The 12,977-nt window shown below is 42.2% G+C and overlaps 1 protein-coding gene across 2 annotated transcripts in view; it reads right to left on the bottom strand.

The window, feature by feature from the left end:
• TAOK1 (TAO kinase 1) overlaps window positions 1–12,977 on the bottom strand; it is a 65,085-nt gene that overhangs the window by 32,947 nt on the left and 19,161 nt on the right. For both annotated transcript variants that reach the window (XM_061363512.1, XM_061363511.1), the window contains exon 2: window positions 1,448–1,674. In XM_061363512.1, coding sequence (XP_061219496.1) covers window positions 1,448–1,579 — 132 coding nt within the window. In that variant the 5' untranslated portion in view covers window positions 1,580–1,674. The remainder of the gene's footprint in view (window positions 1–1,447; window positions 1,675–12,977) is intronic.

The raw sequence follows: 12,977 nt of genomic DNA, 5'->3' as shown, positions 1-12,977 counted from the left end.
CTGCAAAGGATCAACATCTGGCGACCAGAGTAACCTCACCAATGAGAGAATTAAAGCATGAGCAAAGAAAAGGTGGAGTGTGTCATCGGCTTTGGTAATATGCTTTTAAGCAGTTATTAACCATAATCCAGTACTAATTACATTGATTAGAGAAAGTTTCATTGTTTGCATTAGCAGAATCAAAATCCTGCTAACGAAACTTAAGAGCTGTTTTTTTTCCCTAGTGTTACAAAGGAATAAAGGATTTAAGACATACACTCCCTTACTTTAGTTCTTTATTTAACTCACACTAAATTTCTCCCTCCACTTTGTCCATCTCATCTTTTGGGCTTCTGTTTCCACTACGCAGTACGCTACACGAAACAGTTTCAGATTCAAGATCTCAGGCCTGCTAGCAGTAAAAAGGTACCATAACACAAAACTTATAGGCTACAACTCTCACTTGACAAAAATAAAGCCCCCAAATGGGTTGGAGTAGTGGGATGTCTTTTTTATATCCACTCTTTAACCAAAGTGAGTGAATGAGATGAAGTAAAGGCCACAAGGTGAGTACTGTTACCTTAGGAAACACTTCCTCCCCCAGACCTGTTCCCAGACAGTGGCAGCTCTTAGTTTTAAGCAGGGAGCAAAATTAAGAAGCTTTTCCTAATTAGTTCATCTGTGCTGCATTAAATTTGTGCTGGAAGGTTCCCAACATGGTCTGCTGCAATTATTAACAATGAATAGGCATCTCATAAAATACTGACACAAATGGCTTTCTGAAGGAAAATTGGCAGGTTTGGCCACACCTCCTATAATTATAAATGTGAAAAGGTTTTCTGAGGAAAATGGGGGTTTTTAAATGAAGGTCTCAGAGGATGCACTTTGGTTCACGTACAGCAACCCCCAAATGAGGGTACCATGAGGCATCCCACCTTCAGTTGAACTGTATCAGCTGGGAAAAATTCTGCTGTCCAGATGACCACGTCAAAAGTCTCATGCGGATGAATACTGGGATTCTCGCCTGAAGTAGGGAAGGATGTGACAGAACCAATACTTAGGTGTCAAACACAAAGAATGGCTTTAAGGGAGCCTGAGGGTATGCACAAAGGGAGAGAGAACCTAAGAGATAAGGACATGATCAGACCAAGAGAATGGCATTGCCAGTCAGAACTGATGGAGGAGTAATATTTGAATTAGCAGATAAATCCCTGCTTGCAACATAATGATGCACCCAAACGCACTGGGCAAGGGCCATGTTTCCAGTTTTCCTTTTCACTGCATATGCAAACACTTTGCAGCTACTGCAAGTTTGTGAATGGACTGAGACTGTACAGACACACACCACCACATATATAAAAGATTCACAGCAGTTTCTCTTCCTCAATCCATTCAAAATAAGCCTACATCCACGGCTTACAGATAAAAAGACATACAGCCAAAATTCACAAGTCACAAAGCTACTTACAAAATAAACTGCTCCGAAGCTTCCATGGCCAATCTCTCGGAGATCTGTGAAGAGCTTTTCTGGATCTTCTTTAAAGAAGAGCTCTGCAATTTCTGGGTCCTTCAGGCTGCCCGCTCGGCTGGTTGATGGCATCCTGCTGGGCAGTTAGCCGACCGACTATCTGGGTTTAAAGTGCTGCCTCAACCCTTGGTTCATCTGTATGAATGGAGCCTCTTCAGCATGGATTACTGTAAGAAAAAGATTGCAATCCTTCACTGATTATCCTCTTCACAAAGAGTAAGAAACAAAGCTACAGCAGAGCAGTTTCCACTCCTTCCAGAGCGCGCATCCCTGTTGTGTGAAACAACACAACCTATCTGCTGGGATAATGTCACAGTCCCACTGTGACACCAGTCAAGCATTTCTACAGAACACAAACCAAAGTCGAAACACAAAGTGAGAGGCATTCCTTGCTCCAGCATCTGCTCAGTCCCCTGCAGAGCAGTCACCAGAATCATTCTGACCTACAGCAAGAACCAGTTTGTCACCAGTGAGCCCATATTACCTTGACACCCTCCCTCTGAAGTTACACCCACTATGTCTTAAAGTGGATGACACAATTGCACATCTCTATCTATATATATATCTCTATTTATGATGGTTTTTGCAAGACAAGATGTACGGTACCAGTATGAAGTGTATGAACCACCACTGCCCTTTACTGGTCTGTATTTGTATTTTTACTTCTACGATTGCACTCCAGTTATGAAGCAGCCAGTGATCAGTTTTTATTCATTTCAGCACATACACAGAGACCTCTCTAAAGCTTCTCCTTCCACAACTTAGTCATGGTCCTTTTGGGTTTTTTTCTCTTATCTAAATTCATTATCTCTATTGTAAAGTTCCTGCTCTTCAGAGCCTGATTTGCAACCCTGTTCTTTAGAGGAACAGCATCCAGAACAGGAGACACCCCATTCCATACGATACGTCTTTCTACTCTGCTGAAGCAGTACACGTCCATTTTAATCGTGATAGTGGTCCAGGGTCCACCAGCAAACAGTTTATCCAGAGGAACTTGCAACTTCGGACGCTATTTGGAACGTATAAAATCCTGTTTGTACCATGAGTTTACCTTCATTTATTCAGTGTGCCTTGGAGTCTATCCAGAATAAAAGTATACCTTCAAGTGGTGCTGAATTCATACTGTATCATCACAACAGGTGAAGCTAAACAAGCATTACAAGTAAAATGCACCTTTCTCCCCACTCACAGCTAAAAAGGAAGAGCCTGGGTATCGGGATTTCCTCTCAATTCCCTGTAAATACCAATAGAAGCATTCTGTGTGACTGACAAACAGCTGATCACACAGCCCACTTCTTCCCAAAAATCCCTGTCTGGCCAAGACTGGTGCTTTTTAAAATTCACATTTCACTGCTCAAATTCGTTTTTCTGAAAACCAGAAAACAAATACAACAAACCCGAGTTTAACTGAGGCATCAGAAGGCCTTATCCCTGTCCATTTATCCTCCTTTCCTGGACTCAATAAACTCCACCTTTCTCCAACCCTCTAGACCATCAATGAATCATTTGTTTTCCCCTCCCTGTGGAGCAATTCCTACAAGCGTGGAAAAAGACATACTCCTGCATGTTTATGTTCTGTGGTACTCTTCTCTAGACAGTTGCAGCATGTTAAAGTGCCAAAGACTGCCTGCTCCTTGTTAGTTCAAATAACTACGAGGAGAGCACGATGGGGTGAGAGACAGCCAAGACATACCTAGTTGTAAAGTCTGCAAGAGCCTCCAGTTTTCCTGATTCCTTTAAAATCCCAGTGGTAGGCCAATACATATACATACACACAGAGAAAATATGCAGCTGTCCACAGCTCTGCTATACTGCACTGGTGAGCACGCAGAGGCACGTTGCACATCGATGCAGGAACACTTATAGGAGCCTTAGGAGCAAGCGACAGCAGCACAGGACATTCCCAACTGCTAATGAAGCCGAGTGAGATGTGCAGGCACAGGACTGGGACATCTCCACCTTCCATTGCATAACGCAGTAACTAATACCGTGTGGGAAGGGAAATAATTAGCTCCAATTCAGCCTGTACCTGAAGCACACGCTGCATTTATGAAGACTGGAAAGAAAAGTGGTGGGTTTTGTTATTTTTTCTTTCAAACAAGCCAACAATATTCCACTTGATTCCAGCTCTAACAAGCACATAAGACTGAAAGACAACTGTTTCACATTTACAGCCCCCGACGAAACAATAGACAAAAAGCATCAGTCACAAAAGTGCGAGAGAGGAGCTGGGGGAAGGGAGCTGATAACCAGAGCACACTCAGTATTATTGAAGGAATGCTTCTTGGATCGACAGTAATGATGTCATGTTCCATCTTTTAAGAAGCATCAGATTCTTACAAAAAGGACATTGTTGTTCAAAAGCAACTGCTGCAATCCCAGAATGCCCTTTTCCCTACATCTGTTAGTCAGAGGGGCTAGGCTTGGATAAACCTGCTAATATGGCCCAAAGTCACATGTCCACGGGAGCAAGCATGCGAGTGGGAGCCAGGGAGAGCAGGAAACCCCCAGTGCATGCAGCTGAGATGGATTACAGCTCCCCACCTAGTCCTGATGCCAAACCAGCCACCAGACTTGCTCTTGGCATCATCCTGGAGCATGCCTCTGAAATGTCATCAACAGGCAGCACTTCTTATGGCTGCTAGAATTCTTCCCAGGCTCCTTAACCATACACGCAGAAGTGCTACAGGACTGGCTATTGCACTGCCAGGCCTGGAATGGCAAAACAGAGAACTCCTTATCCACTGTGATACACCTTAAAATACAGGGGTTTTTTTTCCCTCTTTAATCCTGAGAACATTGAGACAAATTTAATTATCTTTATTCTTGAAAATAATTGCTGCTTTGAAATGAATGAGAATAAAAAGATTAAGTATTAAAACCTATTTAACGGGATAGTCACAGACGTGAGCATGACACTACGGTTATCATTTTATCTGCTTAGATGGAACAATAAAATGCATTAATGTAAATTCCACCCATAAGAAAGCTTTATGCAGCCTTTGCTTAATAAAGTGCTCCCATTTTTTATGGATGCTCTGATATTAAATTCCCTCAGTCTTCTCTTTACTCAGACAACACGTGCTGCCTGCCAAAGCCCGACAGTGCCAGCAGCCGAGATGCTCTGCCTGCAATAACGACACCTGGATGCTCTGGGGAAATGGAAGTGAAGTTAGGAGAAGTGGCATGCAACGTGGTTATTGCATTATTTTAAATGTATTAAAAATATAGATGAGTTAAGATTAAAAACACCCAAAGCCCTGCATCTAAACTGCACTGAAAATTCAATCACATACCAGCAGGCAGCTGCTTTTCTATATTACAGTCGAGTTGCACTGATGTGTTTCACATTCTTCCACCAATGCAGTCTCTTTACTGCAGTTTTTTTGGACTGGTTCAGCTATGCCATTAAACACAATTGTTGCCCGTGTATGGATGGATGGATCATCTCACCTTAGCTCAGATCAGGCAGCCGGATCCTGGTTGTGGCCAAGAGACAGGCACTGCACCAGGAATGGCATCCCCTGCGTGAGCACTTGTCTCTGCAGTCTACCTACAAGCCACCTTGCAGGCTGCTAAAATTAGATGAAATAAATTCCACATTTTTTCCTAGTTGTCACTCATACAAAAAGAGAATATTGCACTGCATAAACACAACTGCTGGTACTTACATTGATTCCACTCACAACCAACAAGGTGATGGAGGAATACGAGAAAGAGTCAAAGTAAGCCAGGGAATGACTAGTGGAAGGTGTCCCTGCCCATGTCAGGGGGCTGGAACTAGACAAGCTTTAGGGTCCCTTCCAACCCAAACCAGTCTGGGATTCTACTTTTCTATGACCGAAGCACAGACTGGACCAACGCTTATTTCCATGCAGGCTGAAGTAACTACATTTAGTCAGTAGCAGCCATTACTAGTTTAAATAACACTGAACACAGGCCAAAATGTTTTATCAAATTACTTTCATCTGAACAACAACCAGTTAGTAGAAACCACATGCACACATCCACAAAAGTCTATGAATCAGTAAGATGTTACATTCCCTGTAATTACGGCTATATTAAATGTACACACACACACACCTTGAACCACCGACATAAGGAAGCTGAAGATGAGGACGGGACAAGACCTGTTCTCTTCTGAGTTTTCTGCCTCCCTGCCATGTCATCTCCAGCTGAAGTAAGACCCACCCCTGTGACTAACATCCCCTGGGATCCTGCAGAGCAGAACAAGCAAAGCTCTAAATGGTCAGTTGCCATATTTAACATGCACGTTTAAGCTTATGCCAGGAGACCTTACAGAAATACAAATCTCTCCTCACTACACTAAAATCTGTGACATGGAGAGATGTCAGATATAACTGTTTTCATGTAATAAACCAATGTACTAAGAAGAGAATGTACTAATCCTTCCCTACATAGGCAAAGTGAACCTACTCACTGAGATTTCCACTTATCCATCATATCACTTCTCCAGTTCACATCCAGCCCAACCTGATGACTAGAAGGCATTCAGTTACACTAACCATGAGATGCATCAAAGCATTTGCAGTTCCTGAAGATGGCTCAAAAGTCTGCAGGCACCAACTGACAACACAGGCTTACTTGTAGAGCATTAGCATTAAAAAGCAGCACACTTTGTCCGTACAAATGAAGTTTCAAGGAATCAACATATTCAACATCCTTCAGCTTGTACACACAAGAATATTATAACCAGAGTTAAAACAAACACCATGTGAGAACATCATGGAAACAACAAACAAATTTATGCATCCAGCATCCTGTGTCTCTCTCCATTTCCCTGGGTACCAAGAGGCACTACATGGCCTCCTACAATGGCTAATGAGGCTGACAGCAGTGCTGCCCTCTGTTCCTGAATTATAAATAACAGATTATTTGCAATATGAGACATAATACTCATGTCATCTGCTATACAAAACACTTAGCACAGTCAAACCTATAAATACTTCTCTTTAGTATCAAATGGAGGTTACTCCATGTATTTTTTCCCTGATAGAATATATATGACACTTAAACTAACCAGGAGACCGGTGAGAGCACCTACAATAACCAGAGCTGCACACTCTGACAGCAAAGATAGAAAGTGATTATTCAACAGAGAAACTAACTGGTCCTTTGCAGGTCCTACTTGAAGCCAGAGCAAAAGTAAAGCAAGCAACAAAAAAAACCCAACACCAAAACCCAACAGCCCACCTCAACACAACTGCATTTGGAAGCTGGTATTTAGATATAAGAGCATCTGCATTGCATGTAGTGCAAACCATTGCCAGATTTTAATGTCACTTCCTCTGGCAGGATCTAATGCAAGAGCATCAAATAGATGGAGATGAGTGTCATCATGCAACTGTCGAAACAGGGAAAAGGGATTTTCTCTTGCTTGCATCCGGGTCTGATCCAGGCAGTGTATGAAGCTGGGATTAAGCTACCCCCTCAACACACTATTAGAAATTTCCTGAATGGATTCCAGCTGACGCTGAAAAATTTCCACCACCATCATAAATATGGTAAAAAGGAACGACTTGTCATTTATTTTTTCCTTTTACTTGCAATTATGTCTGAAGTGAGAGTGAAATGGTGAGAATGCTTAAAACACCGACTTTAAAACATCTCCATGGCATTGAATGCTTGACCTGAAAGCACAATTTTTTTGGAAGTAGCAGACAAATCACTCCCCATTTTGGACAAACTCTGAATAAAAGCCTGTAAGGTAAAAAAAGGAAGCAAAATTATAGAATTTGAGTTTCTGCTTGTATGCAAAATGTGAAGCTGTCACTATTCCATGCATTTTCAGGCGAAAAAAACCCCAAACTAAACTCAAATAAAAGTTTTCTAGCATAACAACCAGAAATATCAGCACATATGAGCTGTCTGGTTATAAACCATGCACAGAAACCTCAGCTGAACTTTCAGTATCGCATAATATTGCCTGTTGGGGAGAGGAAGCTTCTTTGACGTATATTTGAGACACCAAAGAGGTTCTTGCAGCACAATATGCAACAGGCTCATTCCCATGTGCTCAAGGCTGCATTGCTCAGCACAGGAGGCTGTGCTCTGGTATTATGTGACTGTGAGTAAAATCCTCTCTTTCTCTTCAGGCAACAACGGGATGTTGCAACACCCACCCTCAATCCCATGGGGATGTGTGATGGTTTGACTCTAACCTGGTACTGGAAGCAGAAGTACAGCTGGTGGGAAAACATCGGAACAGATTATGAAGGCCCAGCATCAGAAGAATCTCAGACTGGTTTGTGTTGGAAGGGACCTCAAAGCTCTTCCAGTTCCAACCCCCTGCCATGGGCAGGGACACCTTCAAGTAGAGCAAGTTGCTCCAAGCCCTGTCCAACCTGGCCTTGAACAGTGCCAGGGATAGGGGATAAAATGAACTCATCACACCAGGCAGTGCTGATATATGTGACTTTAGGAATGATGCTACCACCCTTGACTTATTTTGTGATCTGCATATAAATCAGACTCTAAAGTTTTATCCTGATAAATTCTATGCATGAAGTTACCTCATCCAGAAAGATAAAGGGCAGACAGAGATCACCTACTATACATCCTATCACCGTATTTGCTGTTCATCACAAGCTAGGTGCCAGCCAGGCCGCTGGGGTGGGATTCTGTAAGGGCAAAGACAGAAGAAGCTCATCTGGCTTATCTGAAATTCAAGGGATCTTCATCCAGTGCAATACTGCCAGATTCAGGATCATCTTCTATCCATCCTTGTGCACATCTCAAACGCAGAAACACATGCTTATCAGGTTCTTCATGATCACTGGGAAAGCACATTCTTGATCACTGCACCCAGTTTCTCCTTCCAGCAAGCTTGTCAAAACTACAACATGGGATTTACTGCTTTCCAATTAAAAAAAGATGCCCTGGCAATGCACCAAGTGTTGTGGATGTTCCTTAAACCCTCTTTTAACCTAGGCTCTGGAACCCCAGTTGACCCTTTCTTCTTGTCCTAACAACAGCAGAGCAACTCTCAAGTGTGTTGCATTGCACACATGGAAGATCAATTACTCTCTGCTCACAGAATAAGGTATTTTCCTCAATCAGCTAAAAATCAGCTTCCCATCCCTGCTCAATTACACCACAACAGATGGTGTGAAGATAGTTGTATTTAGGTGACTATCACAATGGAAAGTCTATCAGCATCCCCAAGCCTCTCCAAATGGACAGCAATTTTAGTCACTTGACTCATGTGAAACCACACAACCACAAACTGCTTGGGTACTTGGGTACGCCTCTCCCACTAAGCTAACAACATGTTACTTTTTCTCTTCCTAGTTCTGCCATTTGGAAATTGTCCTAAAGTAGTAATTAAGGGGGGGAAAATCCCAGAAATGAAACAAGGAAAACCTGGAGATGCAGCAAGCGGCATCCAGCTTCTCCTGTGCCCTGCAAAAGGGGCAAGAGGCACTGGGGAACATCTCCCTCAGGATCCTGCTAACTTACTTCTACTACTTAGTAGATGGAAAAATGCTGGCAAAGTAATGAGCTTGCCTTTCTCTTAATTATCCTGAAATCATTCCTTTTGGTACCCATGTTCTCCACACTGGATCCATTAGGACTATCTGTCATTATGGAAAGGGGAGGTGCAGATGAATGGCATTCTACAAGAGACTGTTAGAAAAATGTTTAATATTCAGAAGAAATCCAAAACGCTGTCACCAAACTGATTAAAAAAGGAACCACCCTGAAACAGTGCCAACTGCAAGCAGAACACAGACACCTGGAATGGGCTGAGGAAAGCGGATTGTGGAGGGTAACTGTGGACCACGGAAAAACCCGCTGAGACACTGCTTTTATCTACATCACTTTTCACCCTCAAGCTTATGCTCATGAGATGCTCCTCTGCTTTCTGCCGACCCCCAGGGGAAGGGAAAAGCCAAGATCACCCCATTTTCAAGTCAGGAGCCCCTTCTGCTGCCAAAGCCTGAAGCAGGTGAGATCATACAGCCGTGCTGGACACTTCCACAACTTGTTTTATGACAGAGGCACTGCACATGGTCTAAAATCCCACACATATAACAATACGTTACATGTACAACATGTAACAACAGTACTGCCTACTGCAAATGAACCAAGATCCTCCTCTGTAGCAGAAGCTCACAGCGAAGAATAGCCAACAAATGCTGTCCCACTGGTATCTTCCACATTCCCTCAGCTATGTCCTTCTAGAAGGAATAGATTATAAGGATAAGAAGAACCTGCTCCTGGATATTATGGTGAATTCTGGCAGCTTTTTGTGGGAGACCCTATGTTCAAACAGGCTTTTCTTCCCCAACACATACATTCTTCTTCACCTGACAAAGAGCAAGCCTATCATTCCAGTCAGATTCCTTTCTCAATTTCTTTTAAAAAGATTTTTGAGGAATGATTACATCCTGAAAAAAAATCTTTGTAGATTTTTCTTCTTTTTCTCTTCTTTGTGGTTTGTTTTTTTCTCTTGTATTCTACTTCTTCACAAAATAGCCTCCAGAAGACACTTTCATGTTAGAGCACTGCTTGTGTTTCTCTTATACATGTACTTGTAGACTGTGGCTTTCTTTGATTTCCCCTCAAGATTCTGACACTAAACTGTCCATCATCAGCTCCCTGCATCACTTACCCCAGCACACTTTCTGATCCTGCTGAGCTGTTCTGCTTGGATGTATGTTTACTTTCCAGGAATGTCACTAGCAAAAAGGGTCAGAAATCTAAGCTTCCCAAACCTCCATTGACAAGCCCAGGTCGTGTTTCCAGGTTGGGTGTTAACTATTTGTTAGGATGATCCACACCAGCAGTAAAGCCAACAGTGCAACAATTATCCCAAGTTTTCCATTTGAAACAAAATGGAAAGAATCTTTTGTGGTTTTTATTATTTCGATGATATTTCAAGTTTTGTAAGTAGTGGAAAAGGTAACAACTGGGTAAGCCCATTCCTGTGCTACAGACAGATATTCTGAACAAACTGTACCTATTTTGACAAGTTACGTATGCCAGTTATATGCAAACACAAATAAACCAGACACTACCAGTACTCCTCAAAATGCTAGTTTAAATCACCAGCAATTTTTGCAGTGTCACTCACCCGAGAAACACCAATCTACCACTTGAACATCACAAATAAAACACATTACCAATGTAGATGAAAGATACTCCAGTACCAATGAGCATCCTGTATTTCTTTCTCCTATTTAAAACAAAACATCCCATGGGATTACCCAGAATAGTTAAAGAACAGCCAGCATTCATTTCTCAAAGGCCAGTATCATGGACGCTGAAGAAGTGCTAACCATACCCCGACATGCTCAACACTAACATCTCCTGAATGACTTTGCTTGTGATAGTTCTGGTACATTTATTAAGAAGGTCAGCTCTAAATTTAGTGATTCCTTAGGCTAGCAAAGCTATGAGGAAGGCAACTGGAAAAAATTAAATCCGCTGTCCCCCTTCTTTTGCAATTCATTAAGTGCACAGGCGTTGCCAATTCCTGTCCTTTCCCACATCGCACTGCTCTGACTCTCATTTGAGCAAGTATGAACCTGGCAAAACTGGAGCCAGCAGGGAAGACCTAAGGTAGAAAATAATGTCAAATCCAGAAAACTGGAAGACTCTGTGGGAATAATGCTACAAACCACTGGCCAGGAAGAGGTTAGCGAGCAGCCAGCCGGGCACAGTCAACTAAATCTAGAGGCAAAAATACTGGGAAACTCCAGCTGCCCATAAGAACATCAATTTAGGCAGATATCCTAACGGGACTTGAGTTTAAAGACACCTTTTCTTGACCCCAAAGCAATCTCAGCCCAGAACAATAAATACAGTCAACGTAAGCAAATCGGCTATTTTGGATTCAGCATAAATAACTCAGAAATAAGCTACTAAAGCTCACAATATAGATAATTACCCTTGAGAAAAGGAGTGATTAAAAAGTAGCAGTATCACACACAGCCTTAGGAGGGAGGCCTGAAAGGAAGGAATTCAAAGCTTTCCTGACCAACCAGTAAAGAAATAACAAAAATGCTTAAAAGAAGCTTTCAAATGAATTCCCTGGAGTGCACGAGGAGGGCAGGACACATGCCCACCCCAGAGCTTCCCACCCACCAGTCCATGGGGCTGACTCTGAGCAAGTGTGAACCTGACAAAACTGGAGACATTAGGAAGGACCAAAAGTAGAAAATAAAGTCAAATATAACAGAAATCCAAGAGAAAACTGGATGATTCTGTGGGAATAATCTTAAAAACCAAGCTGTGCCCCAGCCTGATCCACTACCAAGGTACCAAAAAAGCCACACAGGAGAACAGGATACAGGAAAGAAGGTAAATTATCTGCATAAAGATGATGACAAGGTATAAGGTATGGTGCTGTCACAGACCATACATCAAGAAAGCTGGTCCTTCAATAAACTCATACATTAAACATCACTGACCTATGGAGATGAGTAAGGAGCTGCCCTAAGGTCTGACATAGCTCCAGAGTGACATCTCCTTTTGTCACAACCACTGTTCCTTCCAACAGCCACTGCTCCAGAAGCTCCCACAGTGGTGGTAGCCAAACTGAAGAGAGGAATTAATCGAAGTAATAATTAGTGGAAGTAACATGTGCATCACTTGGTGACTGTGACATACTAAGAACTAACAAGCCAAACATTTATGCACTGGGCTGTGTCATTAAAATAACAGAACAACCCAAAAGGATGTTCAACAAGCAGTGGGCAAAGTCTTGTACATAGACTTCTTGTATTCATTAGTCTTAGGAAGAGAACAGAAACTTCATCTCTGAACTGATAACTGAAAAAAGAAAGGGGTCAGATGCATAATTACACATTTGGAGCAAAGGAAAAGGCCTTTGCAAGCAGAGTGACTATAGATCCTGTGTAGTATTTGTATTTAGGAGCTGGAATAGGAAGGAAAGGTACATGACAAGTTGTATTTAGGGCAGTTGACACTACCAGAAAGTACACAGGAACCTTATAAACCAAAGTGAATGAGCAAGAAGGCAGGAGATGAAAGGTCGAAAAGTAAAGAACCATCAAGCACATACCTAGTCTTAAACATGAAGAATCTATTAGGAAAATAATAGAGAATTTCTGACAATATACTAAGCAAGTCTCTGCCATGCTCTGCTCCTGGCTATTATTCTTCACTGTCATCTAGCAATAAAAATCAAAGTACAGTACAAAAAGGCCTCAGAAATAGGAAATCTTAAATGTCCAAGATGATGACCTAAGCTTGAGGAGAAAAGGGGTAAGAGCTAAAAATCATACCCAAGAAGGCCATGTGAGGTGCTCAGGCTTCAAGAAAAACGAGAGAATCCATAAAATGTAAGAGCAGCATATTTATAACAGAGTGAAGGAATTCAAGCAACTGAGCTATAAAGAGGAAAATTAACCTGCAGAAATGGCTGCAAGGTGCTGAGCCCAAGAGATACAAACACTGCTTTTTAAATCAGACATCCACAGGA

This window comes from Neopsephotus bourkii, unplaced genomic scaffold, assembly GCF_033783945.1.
Source record: "Neopsephotus bourkii isolate Nb327-2 ecotype Australia unplaced genomic scaffold, CSIRO-AGI_Nbou_v1 NB_1154, whole genome shotgun sequence".
Classification (NCBI taxonomy): Eukaryota; Metazoa; Chordata; class Aves; order Psittaciformes; family Psittacidae; genus Neopsephotus; species Neopsephotus bourkii.
This window is presented reverse-complemented; position numbering and strand designations above follow the sequence as displayed.